This window comes from Mytilus californianus, unplaced genomic scaffold (assembly GCF_021869535.1).
Source record: "Mytilus californianus isolate M0D057914Y unplaced genomic scaffold, xbMytCali1.0.p SCAF_14, whole genome shotgun sequence".
In the NCBI taxonomy this organism is placed as follows: domain Eukaryota; kingdom Metazoa; phylum Mollusca; class Bivalvia; order Mytilida; family Mytilidae; genus Mytilus; species Mytilus californianus.
In genome coordinates, this window is record NW_026262626.1 from 2,655,805 (window position 1) to 2,677,194 (window position 21,390).

The following is a 21,390-nucleotide window of genomic DNA, read 5'->3' on the forward strand; positions in this document are numbered from 1 at the left end:
GAAGAAAATCTGCTGGTCCACACTATTATTTTTATTGCATAAATACCCAAAATTGTGTCTGTCCTTTGCAAAATTTTAGTGAACAAAACCTGTGGACCACAACTTTTAGAGAACTCTGTAATGTTTACCTCCTTAATGCAAATACATATCTTATCAGATCACTCCAGTTTTCTCTGGTCCAAGGGTATCCTAGATCGGATATGTTCCTTACGTCCTAACTACAATACCCTTCCCTTTTCATGAATGTGACCTACCGAATTAGACTATTTACCGGATTTGTAATAAAATAAGCAACACGATGGGTGCCACATGTGGAGCAGGATCTGCTTACCCTTCCGTAGCACCTGAGATCACCCCCAGTTTTTGGTGGGGTTCGTGTTGCTTAGTCTTTAGTTTTCTATGTTGTGTCATCTGTACTATTATTTGTCTGTTTGTCTTTTTATTTTTGGCCATGGTGTTGTCAGTTTGTTTTTCGATCTATGAGTTTGACTGTCCCTCTGGTATCTTTCGTCCCTCTTTGATGTACAGGTTTATATGTAGGATAAAAAAGCAGCATAAGAAATTTCTTCACCTGGCAATTCCACCTGGCTATTTTTATATGCTTTCTATGATAAAATGTACCTGAAACTTGACAGGTCCTTTTATACCTTTAACTAAATTGTATGGGATTTTCTCATTGTTGAAGACTGTACTGTGACCTCTAGTTGTTAATATCATCAGTAACTTAAATCTGTCTTATAATACATGGTCTTGTCAAACTACTGTAAATCAGGAATTGTTGAATTCATTCATTTATGAAAATCATTTAAAGTAGACTGAAATTTGATATTTATCATGTATATGAGTACAACTTAGATAGATTTTTTATTGAATAAAGTTTTAAATAATGCAATCATATCTCAGTCTCATTATTTGCTTTGATAAAAACATTGGATTAATTTCTGAATGTTAAAGTCAATTTTTGTCTCATCTGCAACAAACATGGCAGAATGCAAAATTTTAAGGCATAGGAATGCTATTCTATCAGCACTTTAACATTGTTTAAAGCTTTATATTTCAGAAGGTTGAAGAGCTAGCTTGATAACTCATATCTTGTATACATATGCCATATGGTCTGGTCAGTCTGCCATATGTCTTTGACTGTGACCTCATTGTCATAGTTCAGTTACCATAACACTAATATAAATCTTTATTTGCCTTTTAAATATGTAAAATAAATTAGATTAGAGACAGAAAAATTAGTATAGACGTACCCAAATAATAATGATTAGAGAAAAAATGTTGAAATTTGACTCTTCTCCATTTTACACTGAAGATTGAAAGAATTATTTTAAAAGTTTTACAGATATTTGCTATCTTTTGGCTTCAAATCTTGAATTTAAACTACTTTAACCCTGCAAGGATAATTAGAAATGCTTTGGTGTAATATTTATGAATACTTTGGTGTAATTTAACTGTTATAATAATCACCCTCCACATGTGTATCATTGAGTATTACATCACGGAATGCTGGTATTGTTTTATGTTTAGTGTTTTATGCATGTGGTAAATGTTTCAAAGCTTAACGGTATTACACGAAATACTGATGCATGCATAGAAAAAAACTAACATTTTTACTTGCTATTGGAACACATGTATTATTTCAGGCCTGTTGCAGTTGTCAGTAAGCATTATGCCATTAATGAATAAATTAGTGAAGTGTTTGTAGATTAGTCCATTGGCAAAAGAAAGACAAGATATTGGTTTATGGTTTCATAATGTGTGGTTTGACGCAGACATTAGCACCTATTGCTACCTTTTGAATTTCTTTGAATGTTAAGGACACATTATCAAAAGAAGAACTGTAACCCTTTAAGGCATAATGACTATAATAATAACATCCAATAATGCCATAGAATTATTTACCGGTCTTGAATTTATGGCTAATTTTTGCTGAACATGAGGGTTTTAATTTTTAACCAAGTCTGCTTTACCACAATTTAAAAAAAATTAAAAAAAATCTCTGGTTCGGCTCTGAAGGAATTTTTGCTTTCATGGAATCTTACTTAGGGAAGCTACCCAGGAGAAAAATATATAGAAATGATATAACAACCATGAATGACAGATGGTCAGATAATTTTATCTCTATGTCAATTTTCCCTCACAATTAATAAGGCTGGGCTCATGTAATGTTATTTGGTACATAGTAACCATATACAGACAGTGTGAAAGATTATAATTTTTTTAAATGAATTATCAGTTCAACTAAAAATATATGTATAATTCTCTAGAGATAAGCTCTAACTATCTCAACTTATCAAAATTAATGACAGTATAATATCTATATATCTTCAGCTGGCTTGTGTTTACACCCACTTAACAGTCAGAATCAGTACATGGTGAAAATTGATAGCATGTGCTTATTAATCTTCTGGTCATTTCACATGTAATGTCATGTTTTAATTATCAGTGACTTTACCTGCAGTTTTGCTAGAGCTAGTAACTGTAGTCCACAGAGGGAGGTTGACTAATTTGTTGAATGAATAGTTTCACAAATATTTTGTTTTATTGCAAAAATGCATAATTTAAAAATAATATAACTTTGTATTTATAATTTAATGTTAATTGAATTGAAAATAGCTCATGTAATATATAAGATATCTCATATAATATATAAGATATCTTATATATAATCTAGTTTATATAAGATATCTTATAAACTTTATAAGATATCTTTATAAACTATATAAGATATATATCCTATAAACTATATTAGATATCTCATAAAATATATCAAATTGAACTGATTTTTGTTTGCAATACAAATAATTAACACTAATGGTATAAGTTTTAGTGTAATTGCAATATATAATGTTATTATAAATATATAAATCATGTTATTGAATGAATAAGATGCAATTTGAACAGGTGGGGTCTCTGTGGGATAAGCCATAACATTGTACCCTCTTTCTATATATTTAAAAAAAACAAGAATCCACTGTTCCTTTACTTACATAGGGTAAAAATAACAATGCACTAGCTACTAGCATCATCATCAATTAAAATCTTTTAATATTGGCATGTTAACAATGTTACTGAAATAATTATAAAAGTATGCATAGACCTGTTTTATATGACTTTAGAACATATTGTTTATTCTTTCTTGTATTAAAGAAATATTTGCTGCCATTATGTTAGTCATAACCTTTGCCATTTTGTACAGTTAAAGAAATATTTCTGTGAAGTTGCATTCTTCGTCCAAAAAATTTCAAGAAAAATCCAACAAACACTCAGATGTTTAAGTAAAAAAGGTTGCAGACTTGTTTTAAATATTAAGTTATTCCCCAGAACATTTTTGGACTGGGTTGCATATAAAAATAAGATGATGTCTTTTTAAAGTGCTGAATTTGTTTTTAATTTTATTGACACTTAAAATTTAAAGGTTGTATAACTTTAATTTAAATGTTTGTGCAACCAATTGCTAGTCCAACTCTTTCAAGTGAATACTGTTGAGATTATTATGATAATTACACCTTATATTAAGTATCCTGGTGTTTGATTGGTTGAAATTTAGTTTATTTTTCATGTGTTTTCTTCTATAAGATGAATATTGTTGATATTTTCACGTCACCAGCGAAAATGTACTGGGATATGCCTTTTTTATTCTCTCTGCCATGGTATTTGCTAAAAAGCATATGTCTATTTTACCTTCACAGAAACACTAAAATGATCATTTGTGCTCTTAATTGAATGGGGTTGTTTCATAAATTGTTGAAGTGCAAAGAATGATGGAATTAAATTTCAAATGTTAATAATTTATAATCGGTGTAATTAAACCGATATTATTATCATGTTAAGGAGTAGTATTTGCAAAAAATGTCAGTCTTGAGAAGAAATACCCTTCCTAAACATGATGATATGGTTTTTGAATATCAGATCCACTAAGGAATCTCAGTTCCTGGACCTCTTAAGAATCTATCCTTTAATTTTGGGTACATTGATATATTTCCGTGTAGAGAGATTGTAAAAAGAAATGTTGATTAATTTATCACTATTATCATGATGTTGTGTCATATTTAGTGTATTATATAACTTAATTATTACTGCACTAAAGATGCTCATAGGCAGCATCATGAAATTAATATGCATTTTTGATTGAAAAATTATGGTACAAATTGTTTTACATTTGTGCAGGTATAATCTTTATACTACTATAACAGATATTACATTATTCAATATTTGATGGAAAAGTGAGATATGGGGGAATTGAAAACAGCAATGATACATTATATAACCCAAAAAAAAGTACTAAAAAAAAAAACAATTAACACTAGCCTGTTTTTTTTCAGCAGTTGAATACAAATTATGAAAAGAATTGCTTCAAAGTGAACAAAAATAAGATAATTTGCTTCATATAATAACTTGAGCATAACTAAAAGCTAATAGATCAGTCCAAATTCTCCTTAAAGATAAAAACAACAAATTCATCAAAATTGATTTCCTGTATAAATAAAATACATTATCTGTTTTTATGAGTTGCATCTCTGATTAAAGAAGTAAGAACATATGGTACCATACTATCTATCTTAACTGGATTCTGTGATGTACATAGGCAATTACTGTGCTGTATATGTTACACTGTTCTCAAAGTAAGTTATATTGTTCAATCAAAATTAATTATTATTCTGACAGTAATTCTGTTGTTGTTTGGTGTATTTCCCATTGTCATAGACACTAATTTTGCAGCTGTATATAAAAAAACTTGCAACCTGTCATATCTGTCAAGGGTCTAACTTAAATAAGTTATTAGAGAAAAATAACATACATTTGTTATTGAGGGCTAAAAAATCAAAAATCTGTAATAACATATGTGTATGTTACATGTTTCAAAGGGGCATTATACATCCTTAATTTTGTTAAATTGTGTACTAGTTCTATTGATATTATAATTGTCTTTATGTATATTAAACTTTAGAAGGATATAACAGCCCATAGTTTGCCAATCATGCATAACACACCCATGTTATCACAGAAAAAATATGCCTGTAATAACTAAAGGGTGTTATTACAGCTTCTCTACATCTCTTCAAAGCCTTTTCTCCTACATATATCACAATGTATTTTAATTTATTGTAATAAATAATGATAAGAGCATGTAATGAGGTTCTGCGCAAGCTTCCTAGTCATTCCCAAGTGTCTCATGTAATAAGTTAAATGCCTGTAATAACTAAGCCTTGTTATTACAGCTAAGTTATCACTTAAAAGCCTTGTCTCATTGATTTACCATGGTTGATCAAAAATGTATTAATTGAATTGGAAAATTAGTTTTCAAGGTTATGTATTAAGGTACTGCGCAAGTTTAAAGAATTCCCAAGTGCCCACTGAAAATAAAAAAATTTATGGTACATTTAACTGATAACAAACATATGTTACTACAGATTAAGAGAAGGTATCTGTAATAACACATGTATGTTATTTTTCTCTAATAACTTATTCAAGTTACACCCTTGACTGCATATAGACCAGATCATGTTCTTGATTTTATTTTTATTATGCCCTGCCACTAGGCGAAGGAGGCATTAAGGTTTACCCTTGTCTGTCTGTATGTTCATCCATCTGTACGTAATGTATGCACGTCTCGAAATTCATTTTCATTCTCTATAACTTTAGTTTGCCTCAACCAAATGTTTTGAAACTTATACACAATGTTAATTACCGGCAAACACAGATCACATTTGAATTTGGGTGGTGTCACTTTCACTGTTCTTTAGCTATGTCTCTTGCTATTAATATCAATGGGAAAATTGCTGAATTTTTTTTATCTCAACCTAATGTTATGAAAGTTATACACAATGCTTATTACCACCAATTTTACACAGATCAGGTTCAATTTTGGGTGGCGCCAGTTCACTATTCTTGAGTTATGTCCCTTTATAAATGTAAAAAGTAGTGGCATATGTCTCATAAACAGTCATTCTTCTTTTTTTGTCTTTATTTTTTTTCTAGGGAAAGGGGGTTGTACTTATGTGTGTATTTTGTTATGTATATTTAGTCTGCTATGTATTCTATGTGAATTAATAGTTTTTTATACGACCTCAAAAAATTTGCGTTCGTATAATGCTATCATGTCTTCGTCGTAGTCGTCGTCGTCGTCAGAAGACACATTTGGTTTCCAGACAATAACTTAAGTTTAAGTGAATGGATCTCTATGAAATTTTACCAGAAGGTTCGATCAATACCACAAAAGGATGGTTGGGATTGATTTTGGGGGTAATGGTACCAACAGTTTAGGAATATTTGGGGCCAAAAAGGGGCCAAAAACAAGCATTTTTATACGACTGCAAAAATTTTTTTACGTCGTATAATGCTATGGTGTCGCGTCTGCGTTGTCGTCCGAAGATACATTTGGTTTCCGGACAATAACTTTAGTTTAAGTGAATGGATCTCTAAGAAATTTTACAGCAGGTTCAATACCACAAAAGGAAGGTTGGGATTGATTTTGGGGGTTATGGTACAGTTGAAGAATTAGGGGCCAAAAACTAGCATTTTTGTAGTTTCTTGACAATAACTTGTGTGTTAGTGTATAGATCTCTCAGAAATTGTACCACAAGGTTCCATATCACAAAGGGAAGGCTGGGATGAGTTTGGGGGTAATTGCCCCATCGGTTCAGGAATTAGGGACAAAAAAGGGGCCAAAAACAAGGATTTTTCTAGTTTCCAGACTGTAACTTGTGTTTAAGTGTATGGATCTCTATAAAATTGTACTACAAGGTTCCATACCACAAAGGGAAGGCTGGGATTAATTTGGGGGTAATTATTCCATGGGGAGGGGGTTCAAAAAGTTTGGTGGGGGGGGGGGGGTTTCCAATTTTTTTGGGGGGTTCATATTTTTTTTCTTCAAAATTTTTGAAATTTCAAATGATTGCACAGTATTGCACAATAGCAAGAAATCTTCAATTGCACAGTATTTGGCAATAGCACAGTATTGGGCAATAGCAAGAAATCTTCAATTGCACAGTATTGCGCAATAGCAAGAAATCTTCAATTGCCAATATTGCGCAATAGAAAGAAATCTTCAATTGCACAGTATTGCGCAATAGTAAGAAATCTTCAATTGCACAGTAATGCGCAATAGCACAGTATTGCACAATAGCACAGTATTGAGCAATAGCACAGTATTGCACAATAGCAAGAAATCTTCAATTGCACTGTATTTGGCAATAGCAAGAAATCTTCAATTGCACAGTATTGCGCAATAGCAACAAATCTTCAATTGCACAGTATTGCGCAATAGCAACAAATCTCCAATTGCACAGTATTGCGCAATAGCAACAAATCTTCAATTGCACAGTATTGTGCAATAGCAAGAAATCTCCAATTGCACAGTATTGCGCAATAGCAACAAATCTTCAATTGCACAGTATTGCGCAATAGCAAGAAATCTCCAATTGCACAGTATTGCGCAATAGCAAGAAATCTTCAATTATACAGTATTGCGCAATAGTAAGAAATCTTCAATTGGCCAGTATTGCACAATAGCACAGTATTGCGCAATAGCAAGAAATCTTCAATTGGCCAGTATTGCACAATAGCACAGTATTGCGCAATAGCAAGAAATCTTCAATTGCACAGTATTGCGCAATAGCAAGAAATCTTCAATTGCACAGTATTGCGCAATAGCAAGAAATCTCCAATTGCACAGTATTGCGCAATAGCAAAAAATCTTCAATTGCACAGTATTGTGCAATAGCAAGAAATCTCCAATTGCACAGTATTGCGCAATAGCAAGAAATCTTCAATTATACAGTATTGCGCAATAGCAAGAAATCTTCAATTGGCCAGTATTGCACAAAAGCACAGTATTGCGCAACAACACAGTATTGCGCAATAGCAAGAAATCTTCAATTGCACAGTAGTGCACAATAGCAAGAAATCTTAAAGGAGGGACGAAAGATACCAGAGGGACAGTCAAACTCATAGATCAAAAACAAACTGACAACACCATGGCCAAAAATAAAAAGACAAAAAGACAAATAATAGTACAGATGACACAACATAGAAAACTAAAGACTAAGCAACATGAATCCCACCAAAAACTGGGGGTGATCTCAGGTGCTCCGGAAGGGTTAGCAGATCCTGCTCCACATGTGGCACCCGTCGTGTTGCTTATGTTATTACAAATCAGGTAAATAGTCTTATTCGGTAGGTCAAATTCGTGAAAAGGGAAGGTATTGTAGTTACAACATAAGGAACATTTCCGATATCATCTGTGAAATGGTTATTCCATAACGGTCAACCAACTCGTGATGGCGTCCGTAAACTTACGAAGGGATGATTTCAGTTTCACCATTTGGAACTCTTGGTTTAATAGCTTCCTTGTGAGCAGCAATCCTCTATCAAGGAAATCATGATAGGAAATACAAGCCCAGGAATATCGTATCAATTGGGAGATATATACTCCGTATGCAGGCGCTGCTGGAATGTTGCTTCATAGAAATGGAAAGCAACAGTTGTTTAATTGCACAGTATTGCGCAAAAGCAAGAAATCTTCAATTGAAAATAAATACAAATCTTTTAACCAATTTCAATGGGATTAATTTAAAGTCTTTAATTTTTGGGGGTTCTAACCTTGTATATATATTACTTTTTTGGATATTGGGCCCCATTTTAAATTGGTCTACATTGAGGTCAAAAGGGTCCAAAATTAAACTTTGTTTGATTTCATCAAAAACTGAATTATTGCGGCTATATGATATGCTGAATCTTATTGTGCATTTAGATTTTTTATTTTGGGCCCTGTTTTCAAATTAGTCCATATTAAGGTTTGAAGGGTCTAAAATTAAACTTTGTTTGATTTCAACTAAAATTAAATTTTTGGTGGTTTTTTATATGCTGAATCTAACCATGTTATTAGATTTTGGATATCAGACAATACTAGGTAAATTAAATGTCCCATTTCAAATTTTGAAGATCTTTGACCACATTTATTTTGTGTCAGAAACCTTTATTATGTCAAAAATTTGATCACAATCCAAATTCAGACAGTATCAAGCTTGAATATTGTCTCCAAACTTGATCCAACTGTTCAGGGTTCAACCTCTGCGGTCGTATCAGACTGTGCTCGGCGAAGCATTTTATTGTCTGATGTTTTGGCAGGTTTTCTATATACTTATAGTTTGGTTAAGACAGATATTCTTTAGACTAACAGTTAAATAAACGCCAATTGACATGAAATGGGTTTGAAGTTTGAACTAAATACAAGACTTTTACAGATCTTCTTTCTATACAATGTACAGAAATCCAATTAACTGCAAAACCTTTTTCTAAGTTAACTCAATTACATAGAAAAGCTCAGGAAAACATTTTCAGCATAAAATTTAATGAGGTGAAACTTACTGGTTCATATGGTTATCAAATAATCTCTTATGGAATTTTTATAATTATGATTTTTGGCTCACCTGGCTCAAGGGGCCAGTGTGAGCTATAACCATTACTTGGCTTCTGCCCTTCATTTATGCAACAATCATCACTTCTGAACTACCTTTGCAGAATTTTGATTAAAAATTGTATATTTTTGCTGCAAACATTTCTGTTTTAATGATATGAAAAAATAAGAGGGTTACTCTTTAAATAGATAAAGGGTTGGTGATATGAGGCTCCTTGACTTCTCTTTTTTAAATTTTAGTACAATATCACTCATAGTTTCATTCATCACAAAATTGGACTGTGTAAAGTCATTAAAGTGATATCATGAAAAGTTTGAACAGCTTTTGGCAAAAGATAGTCTAAGGGTAGTTGCAGGAACTTGTGTTTGCTAAAATTAAAACAGAGCACATGAATCACCCAGAATGACTGTTTTTTCAATAAATTTGTTGAGGTACCTTAACTCAAAATAAAATGTTTTTATTAGTGTGAAAAAGTACACACTCAGAGTTATTTCCCTTGTTACTTTATCATGTTTCATATTGTAACAGGTATCAGATGTACATGTAGCTGGTTTTTTTTCTAAGTCCCTGAAGTTCTTTAATAATAATTGAATTGTCAATCAAGAAATAAGAAATAAATGAATTATAGATTGAGGTTTTGATGTATGGAATCAAAGGACAAAACAAATATTTTATGTTGTAATCCAATATTTGTGATGTGAATTTCTAAGAGGTATAGAATTCTATTTTCTTCAACCATCCTTATTTACAGAACAAATTGATTAGTTTATTATTTGTAAAAATAGAGTTTGCTTATTGAAAATAGTCTAAGAAATACTGTTGATTTGTAATTGAGGGTCTGAATGGGATATACGGAATAGAGATTAAAGTACCAATACTACAGAATAATAATGGTCCAAAAACATTAAGAATAGACAAAAATAGACAAAAAAAAAAAGGCAAAAACAAAAAAGGGAAAATAGGCAAAACAAAAAACAATAAAGAAAAATTGCTTAAAAAGAATTCAGAATTGAGAGACCCCTATCCAGAACCTCGTAACTTTTAATAGTGATTTGCTTAAATCAGGGCCAACAGAGACCTCTGTAGTTGTTCACACCCTTGGTGTTTGTTCTATGATGGATCAGTTTGTCACATTGACATTCATACAACATCTTTTTATTTGAAAACAATCAGATTATGTCATCAGGGAAAAGCAAAGACTTTTATGAAATCTGATAAACAATAATTATACCAAGTTATATTGTTCTTTGAACTTTTCCTCTGATCATGAAAATTTGTATCCATCAAAAAGATAACTTTGTTGATATTTATATTTATAGATTCTCTTTGAAATCATATATAGTTAATTGTGTTGACTTTGTTTTTGAGTTGTATGGTCACAAAGGGATCTCTGTCTTTCTTCTTCTGTCTTTTCTTAATGCATCATTTTAGTCGACTTCTGATTGTGATGCGGAGATCAATATGAAAATAATAAAATTTGATATAATTGCTGATAAGGCAATTAACTACCTAGGAAAATAGAATTGGAACCTAAGAATCTTTACACAATTGTCCAGGACATTTCAGACACCAGAGGTTAGATTTTATGTCTCTAATGGCTTGAGTCTGAAAAAGAGAGAATAAGAAATCTGATCTATTAGGTTGTCTGAGGTTTCAGAGTCTTATATTCTTGCTATCTTATTTTCATAGGTATTATGCACATTATTATGTTAAAATACGAAGATAAGTGCCAATGAGACAACTCTCCACCAGATCCCAAATGGTGTAGAAGGTTAGCTACTATAGGTCACCGTACAGTGATTATTTTACTGAATGTTTATCTTTTATGCCACATCTAATTTAAGGAAATGGTTTGGACCCCTGGAAAATTTATCCCCTCTTTATTTTAAGCTATTTTACTCATATTAAGTTCTACAATATACCCCATGAGTGAACTCAGATTTTCTATCAATCTTAAATATTTGTTGCCTTGTTTTACAATGTTTTATGATATTTTTTATTTTTTGTTTTGAATCAAAAACTACAAATTCATTCAACATATCTTTGGTTACAAATTCCTTGGTTTAAATCTCATGCAATTGATACAGCAATCAAGGTCATTTGTTTTTGTATTTGTAATTAAAAACTTCAATTTCATTCAACAAATTTTTGGTTAATGATTCTTTGGTTTGACTATTGAACAGCGAGTTTATATCAGTTGGTAAATTCTCATTGTGTCAATAGCCATTACCTATAGCAAGGGCTTAAGTAGAATATATATATTCTGTAGCCATTTAGGATTGGTTTTATTAGATGGAGATTTCCTTTTAAGTTTAAGACAATCCTGATTGTGGTTGTTCAACTAATATATTAGTATAAATGTCAATTTAGTGAAATATCTACTTATATATATCTAAGAACCGAGGATTAGCTTATAGAATATTGTATTTCAGAATCATGTCAGATTATTCTGGATTATAAGTCTTTGGTCTGAAATTTCAGTAGGGAATTGAACATAGACAACTGTCAACATTCAAGCTGTCAGACTTTAATAAAGATATATGTTAAGAATAGTTACTGTAGCTGTGTACCGAGAAAATTTAGAGTATCAAATTTGTGAAAACCAATCACTGTTAATTGTTAAAAGTCGTGTATCCTTAAATACATTTTAGTCAGTAATAGGTTGAATGGTATTTCCAAACTGAAATTGAAAATTGAGATTTATAGATATGATAGAGCATGAGTGACTGGTGATACCTGCCGAAGGCAGAAACAGGTCTAGTAACCTCTTGACTCTGTTCGTCTGTCCGTCCAAAAGAAATCTTTTGTCAAAGTTTTCTTGGCTTTTATGAGAGAGAATGATTTAATATTTGGTCTGCAGCTTGATAATGTTAAGTTGTAGCTTGTAAGCAGTTTTTATACGACCGCAAAAAAAATGTTGTGGTTGTATATTGGTATGACGTTGGCGTCGTCGTCGTCGTCGTTGTCGTTGTCGTCGTCGTCCGAAGACACATTGGTTTTCGCACTCTAACTTTAGTTTAGGTGAATGGATCTCTATGAAATTTGACCACAAGGTTCAATACCACAAAAGGAAGGTTGGGATTGATTTTGGGGGTTATGGTACCAACAGTAAAGGAATTAGGGGCCAAAAAGGGGCCAAAAATAAGCATTTTTGTAACTTCCAGACATAACTTGTGTGTTAGTGTATGGATCTCTCTGACATTGTACCACAAGGTTCCATATCACAAAAGGAATGCTGGGATTGATTTTGGGGGTAATTGCCTCAAAATTTTAGGAATTAGGGGCTAAAAAAGGGGCAAAAAACAAGCATTTTTCTAGTTTCATGACAATAACTTGTGTGTAAGTGTATGGATCTTTCTGAAATTGTACTACAAGGTTCCATATCACAAAGGGAAACCTGGAATTGAGTTTGGGGGTAATTGCCGAAATGTTTAGGAATTGGGGGCCAAAAAGGGGCCAAAAATAAGCATTTTTCTAGTTTCCAGACAATAACTTGTGTTCAAGTGTATGGATCTCTCTGAAATTGTACTGCAAGGTACTATACCACAAAGGGAAGGCTGGGATTGATGATGGGGGTAATTGCCTCAATATTTTAGGAATTAGGGGCCAAAAAGGGGCAAAAAACAAGCATTTTTCTAGTTTCAGGACAATAACTTGTGTGTAAGTGTATGAATCTTTCTGAAATTGTACTATAAGGTTCCATATCACAAAGGGAAAGCTGGGTTTGAGTTTGGGGGTAATTGCCCTAAAGGTTTAGGAATTTGGGGCCAAAAAACACATTTTTCTAGTTTCCAGACAATAACTTGTGTTCAAGTGTATGGATCTCTCTGAAATTGTACTGCAAGGTACCATACCACAAAGGGAAGGCTGGGATTGAGTTTTGGGGTGATGAATCATAAGGAGGTTCAAAAAATTTGGAGGGGGATTTTTTTTTTTTCCTTTTTTTTCTTTTTTTCTTTCTTTTAAAATTTTCCATTTTAAGTTGGTTATTTCTGATTTATATTTAAAAGCAAATAATAATGATATGGTAGGAGATACACACCAAAAAGGATGTGTAAATTATTATATAATAAGTATTGTGCAATAGCAAGAAATTTTCAATTGCACAGTATTGCACAATAGCAAGAAATCTTCAATTGCACAGTATTGTGCAATAGCAAGAAATCTTCAATTGCACAGTATTGCGCAATAGCAAGAAATATCCAATAGCTCAATATTGCGCAATAGCAAGAAATTGTCAATTGTACAGTATTGCGCAATAGCAAGAAATATTTAATTGCACAGTATTGTGCAAAAGAAGATACTTCGTATAAATTGCTTATTTCTTGACCAATTTCAATGGGGTTTTATTCTTGAATTCTTGGGGTTCTTTAATATGCTGAATCTAACTGTGTATTTAGTTTTTGGATTTTGGGCCCTGTTTTTAAATTGGTCCACATTGAGGTCCAAAGGGTCCAAAATTAAACTTTGTTTGATTTCATCAAAAATTGAATTATTGGGGTTCTTTGATATGCCGAATCTAACCGTGTATTTAGATTCTTAATTTTTGGTTCCGTTTTCAAATTGGTCTACATTAAGGTCCAAAGGGTCCAAAATTAAACTTAGTTTGATTTTAACAAAAATTGAATTCTGAGGGTTCTTTGATATGCTGAATCTAAACATGTATTTAGATTTTTGATTATGGGCCCAGTTTTCAAGTTGGTCCAAATCGGGGTCCAAAATTAAACTTTGTTTGATTTCAACAAAAATTGAATATATGGGGTTCTTTGATATGCTGAATCTAACCATGTATTTAGATTTTTGATTTTTGGGCCCCTTTATCAACTTTGTCCACATTGAGGTCAAAAGGGTCCAAAATTAAACTTTGTTTGATTTCATCAAAAATTGAATTCTTGGGGTTCTTTGATATGCTGAATCTAACCATGTATTTAGATTTTGGATATTGGACCATAATAGGTGAATGTCCAATTTAAAATTTTTAAGTTCTTAGACCACATTCATTCTGTGTCAGAAACCTATGCTGTGTCAAATACTTAATCACAATCAAAATGCAAAGCTGTATCAAGCTTGAATGTTGTGTCCATACTTGCCCCAACTGTTCAGGGTTCGACCTCTGCGGTCTTATCAAGCTGCGCCCTGCGGAGCATTTTATTGCATCTGCCTTGTAGCCACTTCCTGTTTGCTGATAGTTTGAAATTTTACAACACTCATTGTACAAGGAAAGTTTTCGTCAAAGTTCTCTTGGCTTTTATGAAAGAGAATGATTTAATATTTGGTCTGCAGTTGATAATGTTGAGTTGTTACTTAAAGCAAATAAGCAATATATCTGCCTTTTAGCAACTTCCTGTATGCCAAATATTTTAAAATTTTACAACACTTATTGTACAAGGATAATTTTCGTTCTCTTGGTTTTTTGAATTATGAAAAGGAATGATTTTAATGTTTGGTCTGGGAATGATCAGTTATGCTCCGGTATACATGTTACCTCAATCAATTTCATGCAGCGATGCAGGCCTAGACCTGGTATTGGTATTAATTGTTCCTTTAAAAGTTCAATAGTTTACAATATTTGATTTCTTGGATTATAGATATTAATTAGATTATATTAATTGTATTTTTAAATGTAATATAGTAAAAAAATGTAAAGTACCATATCTTTTTCTATGCATCTCATTTCTCTTGGATGCAATATTCAAGACTGTATTTTGATAATGTTCACCTTTGTTGTATGTTAATTGTTAGAGTAGTGATTTATATAATAGGATTTCATTTCACTTGTAAAATATTGGTGTTTATTTGATTGTGGGGAAATCACAGTATTTTATTGCAACCAATGTAATTTTTAAGAGCGATAAAGGACAGGGCAATAGTGTTTAGGGGCTTACTGAATAGGCAAAATTTTAAACTCTATTATTTACAAGGATCATTTAGATTAGTGAAGTGCATTTTCCCATATAAAGGTTATGCACCAGTATTAGTATTAGTATTAGAGTCCTTTTATTATCATGGTTATATAGTCATTATAATCTTCAAGATTCTTTACTTAATTTTTTATGGAGTTCTTTGTAGTCAATATATTTTATGTTTGAGGTTCCTACCTAAAAAACACAAAATATTTTTTTCTTAGCCTTATTTGCACTTTTGAATATTTTTTAAAGGATTGAATTAAGAGATAAGATATATTCAGGCTGAGATTTTTGTATCAATGATAAGGTCCTCTGTGTAATATTTATGAAAGACACAATTTCCGTTGTTTATTTGTTTATTTGCCATTTAGCTGCTTGTCACTAAATGATCAATATCTTTTTATTATTTGATTTGTATCAGGAAAACATCAGAACTAATGGACTCTGTAAACTGCATCAAATTACCAAATAGTATTGGCCTTGTCAATGGCATTAAATTTATCATTGTCAGAAAAACTGATTTCTTCAACCTTAATTTGTTTCAGATAATATGCTGTAGACAGCATCTGAATAATCTCAAATAAACTTTTCTTATAGAATAAATTGGTTTTAGTATTGCCTTATCTGTACAATAAGAGAATCAGGAATTATTCAAGTAGCAGTAGTATTATTTCAAATTGAGATTTTATCTGCATTTTAATAAAAATAATAAACAGACTTTCAATTGAGTTATTTCATGTATATGTGGGTTTATTCAGGAGAGTGTTGCATTAACCATTGAAATCATGAAGTACATGTAATATAGATTTGACAGAAAACATTTATTAGATGTTCAATAGACATTTGTCTGTCAGCTGTCAGTAATGAAACATTTGAATTTTATTTGTCTTACAAAGTACTAAAATAAACCTTGAAACTTGAAACCTCAAAAACTGACAAAACTACTTATTTTTAGATTATTAAATTCCCTTTGATAGTAAGACATGTAAGAAGTGAGCAACAGCAAGACTTATGCCAAAATTTTGCATGAATATCGTTATTTGTATGGATATTTATGTAAATCAAATATGTTTGCTTGGAAAGGCTGTTTCTCATATATCTGGATTTATAAAATATTATATGTAAAATGACCATAATTTGTTTGAGGTCAGATAATTGTCATGTATAGCTTATTTTGACAAAATTGAACCAAATTGGTTACTAAAAGCAAATTATTATTTCACTATATCACTTTCATTAATGATTGAACCAAAAAAAATCATATTTTATTTTTTTTTATTTCTCGTAGCTAATTATTCCCCTTTAACTAATTAACCAAAATTAATAGTGGTATTGATGTGGAAGAAAACAGACTTGTTAAATATTGTACTATAGTGTAACATAGATAATAAAACAACCACTGGAAGAATTCCGGGTTCTCCTGATAGAGGAGGGATTCACAGAAGGTAACAGGTAACAACAACTGGAAACTACATGTGACATATACTATTGGTATCGGTATCGGATTCGACCTTGAACTTGTGAAGTCATATTAATTATGTGAAAAACAAAAGGGCTGGGAATGGTGTTATTTTTAAACAACACCTTTGTCCTGTATAGTTATATAAATTTTGAATTCTTTGATTTGTCATTTTTATGTCACCTTGGAAATGATGAAAGAATTTGTTCTATTTTGGCAGTTTCAGGAAGTAATTGTAAGTTACCCTTTGCATAATCAAAATAAAGATTTAAATAAAAATTAATTTGGTGGCCAACTTTTTGGGCTGATCACCACCTTCTTTGGAGATGATGTGATGATATGTAGGGGTTAGAGTCTTACTCATGATTAGGACATCTGGATAAATATCAGGTTGTATTTCATCTAGTTAAATCTGTCAGACAGAGTTATAAGTTATCAATCAAATTACAGCAAGGGCTATCCATTTGTATAAATGTTTACATGCAAGTGCATGATCAATCCAATTTAGGTTATTACAGAAGCTTTTTGAAAATTAGCTGACAATTTTTAAAATTAAAATTCAAGTATAGCTTTGGCAATTCTATGGTTAATACAGAAAAAAGGAGATGTGGTGTGATTGCCAATGAGCCAACTACCCATGAGACACCATTAATGGCAAGGATGTTAACAACTATACTCATAGATACTACACTATCCTTCAACGATGAACCAAACATTAGGGTGAAGGTTGGCGCCTATTAAAACGTTTAAACCTGCTGCATTTGTTTGCACCTATCCTAAGTCAGTAACCTGATAACTTCAGTGGTTTTCGTTTGTTGATATGGTTCATAAGTGTTTCTCGTTTTTTATATAGATTAGACCGTTGGTTTTCCTTTTGAATGGTTTTATACTAGTAATTTTTGGGGCCCTTTATAGCCAAGGCTCCGTGACTTGGATGGAGAGTTGTCTCATTGGCACTCATACCACATCTTCTTATATCTACATACCATATATGTATAAACTATAAAAAGCTCTGACATGACAAAATGTCATCTGAATCTGCTTTTTTTCACCTGTTCAATTTGATTTCAACAGTTAAACTGAAATATTTTAAAATACTGTAAATTCAGAAATTATTGCGAGGTTTTGAGAAATGTGGCTAACGTGACTGGATGAGTATTCAAAAAGAAGAAGTCATATTGTTCTGCTACTTGTATGCAGCTATTTCTGAAGTCACAACAATTAATTTAGCATTATTATTCCTTCTACAAAAATCGCTGTAATAAATGCACACAATAAATTCTGAATTAACAGTAGTTTTTCCGATAAAAAAACTGGTTACTTGCAAGAAAATTTGCCAATAGATAAATGATTTCTGTGAAAGCAATGGTTGGTTTACTCGATGAGGATTTAAGTTTGGAAACAACAATGTCAATAATAACAGCTTGCTCTTTATGAAGTTGTACAATTGTATAGTAAATGGTGTTAAACATATGAAATATACCATGCAAACAGTTATAAATCTTTGTTTCATTTTGTTTTAGGGCAGTCTAATGGAAAATAGGTAAAGAAATAAATGGACAAAGAGCGACCCTCAACAAGCAATGACAGAAATAATATTCGAAAATCGTCCATTTCCAAATCTAATAATGAGAAAATCCGAGATTCTAATGACCGATCAACATCAAGACTCAGAAGTTCTTCTCTCGATAGACGGAAAAGATCTACAAGAAGGTCTGAAGAAGTTCATGCTCTTAAGGACTCTGATTCAACTTCAGAATATTATAATAATGAAACAAAAGATGAAAATTGTAGACTCAGTCAGGCACAAGGTAGACCAGCATCAAGGTATGGGTCTACAGAAAAACTACTGCAGGGTCAGGAATACATGCATACTAAAACAAAAAAGCCACATTCAGAAGACAGAAAAAGAAACTCACAGTCTGAAGACAGGAGAAGGAGCTCCAAACAATCTATTGGCGATGAGGACAAAAAAAGTAGACATAGCAGTGGAGGGAGCCGTATTTCCTTCCAGAAATTGCCAAAAATCAACGATAACGATTCAGCATCAAAATATGAAATCTCAACTGAGTATCCTATGTCTGATATGTATAATAATCCACCTACTGATCATCAGCATGTACGAATGGTTAAAAGCAAATCTGATGACAATGCCTCAGCACATACAATCAGTAATAGCCATTCTGGAAGACATAACTCAAAAACATCATCAGATGTCAAAAGGTCAAAAACGATCGAAAGCTCCATTCCCAATCAATTTAATAAAAATGATTTTAGTATGCCAATGTTTTATGGTGTGAATTCTGATCGAGGAAGACAAAAAATTCTGAATAGCGATCATACAATAAGCCTGTCAAATGAATCTAGCACTAGTAACGATTTATACAGTAATGGGAGTATGTCAGGAATACCAGATCAGAGTCGACAGTATCTTTCAATTGATATGGAAAGGCTAAAACATCAGAAGAGTGAAGAAGATTTAAGTATAGCTACATTAAGTGGATATAGTCATCATGGGCTTCGTCATAGTTTTCCAAGTTCACCATTCACACAAATTATTCCGGTTGATGTGCCAAAAGGGAAATGCAAATTTTTCTACAGCATTATTTTTTTATTTTGCTCATTGATAGTGTTCTGTCCTACATGTGTGCTTTTGAGCGTTCTGTTGCCAATAATTTATTTCATAAAAAAATTGTGTTCATGTTGTTGTTGCTACGGAAACAAATGTCAAGCAGGAGAACTGTTGACTAAAAAAGAAATGCTAGCTTTACGCCAATGTCAAGGTAAAACTGACATCTACCAAGCCTTACTTATAGTTGAAGCTGGTTTGGATATACATCGAATTCAAGATCTCATCAATGCAAGAATAGTTTGTGCTGAGGATGAAGAGGGCATAAAGTTATATCCAAAGTTAACCAAAAAAATTGTTCAAACATGTTCTGGTCTTGCTTGGGTTCAAGATTCAAACTTTTTAATGAAAAATCATGTTTTTCCTATGCCTTCCTCATTAGAAAATTTAGAGGATTTACAAGAATACATTTCAAATAGAAGTTCTCGATCTTTGACCTCAGGTCACTCTCCATGGGAAATACAAGTTTTACATGGTTTTGGTGAACACCGTGATACCATACTATACCTCAGACTTAGCTCTTGTATTATGGATGGCATGTCACTAATGTATGTATTACAGAAATCTTTATCCGATACCGGTTATGTGACTGCACCCAAACTTAAATTTTCCCGCCAAAATATATTTCTCAATAGTTTGAAGTCGCTATTTGTAGGACCTTTAGTGTTTATGCAAAAATACTTATTTATGAAGAGAGATTTTAATATGTTCCACGGAGATCATGTTCATATATCAGGGAAACAAGTAATGACATGGTCTGAACCTTATGACCTTGAACAGGCCACTCGTATCAAACAAATCACCAGAAGTACAATGAATGATATTTTGTTATCTGTGACAGCAGGTTGCATTCGGACGTATTTTAATCAAAATGGTGTTTTAAATCCTTATGATATCAAAAGTATGATAGCAGTTCATTACAATTCTGGTTGTTCATATTACACAACTGAAAATAACAATTACATACACATGAGTGTACCTATACCAACAAATACAGAGGGCGCTATTCCTCGTTTGTGGAAAGTTAAACATATAATGGATAAATTAAGTTCTAGTGCATTATTTTCAGTGACTCGAGGGGCAATTTGGGTCACTTCGTGTCTGTTTTCTGTTGGTATATTTCAGAAATTTTGGAATCATATTCATGGTAAGTTCACTTGTGTCATTTCAAATATTCCTGGACCAGAAGGAACTCTGACATTTGCATCAAAGCAAATTAAGTCTGTGATTTATTGGGTTCCACAGTTACACAATATGGCTGTAGGAATTTCATTCCTAAGTTATGGACAGTCTATTCGGATGGCTGTGGTTGCAGAAAGATCAGTGCTTCCAAATCCTGAGGTGCTCACTAGAGACTTCATTGTTCAGGTTAGTCTAAATACTGAATTGCTTTTAAGGTATGGTCATATATAATCAAATACTGTAAATTCAGAAATTATTGCGAGGTTTTTATTAATGCGTTTCCTTAGATCGCAATAATTAAACTTGCATTTTTGTTAAATCTTAAAAAATCGCCCGCAATAATTTCTGAATTTACAGTACTGCAATTCATCATTTTTTTGCTAGTACTAATTTTCCTGTTTTCCATGGGTATTGGTGAAACAAGAGATAAAAGTTTTTCAACATAACATAAAATTCCTGTATGCAAAATTTGTAAAAACCATGAAATCAAATATTTGAGAAAATAAAATGTTTCCTTAATCCACAGGAAAAAATGTAAAGGAGGAGAGTTGAGATATTGAGAAAGTAGTTTAAGTCTTTCTCATATTCACAATATAGTCCTTTAAAATCCCAAGGTATTCATTCAATGATCAAAGTCCCAAACTTTGTTATTTGTTTTAATATAACTTATAAATCATGTAAGTAGTTTTATTAATAACTGTTAAATCTGTCTTCCCATATTATACAGTAAGTACAGAGGGACCTAAAGGGATCTTATTTAGTAATTGTGTGTAAACCAAACATCTGTGT

The 21,390-nt window shown here is 32.1% G+C and overlaps 1 protein-coding gene across 1 annotated transcript in view; it reads left to right on the top strand.

The window, feature by feature from the left end:
* The window catches only part of LOC127724022 (uncharacterized), a 67,754-nt gene that overhangs the window by 12,320 nt on the left and 34,044 nt on the right, over positions 1-21,390 (top strand). Inside the window, exon 3 of the mRNA XM_052230771.1 lies at positions 18,314-20,787. Within this exon, the coding sequence (XP_052086731.1) occupies positions 18,346-20,787 (2,442 nt within the window). The 5' untranslated portion in view covers positions 18,314-18,345. The remainder of the gene's footprint in view (positions 1-18,313; positions 20,788-21,390) is intronic.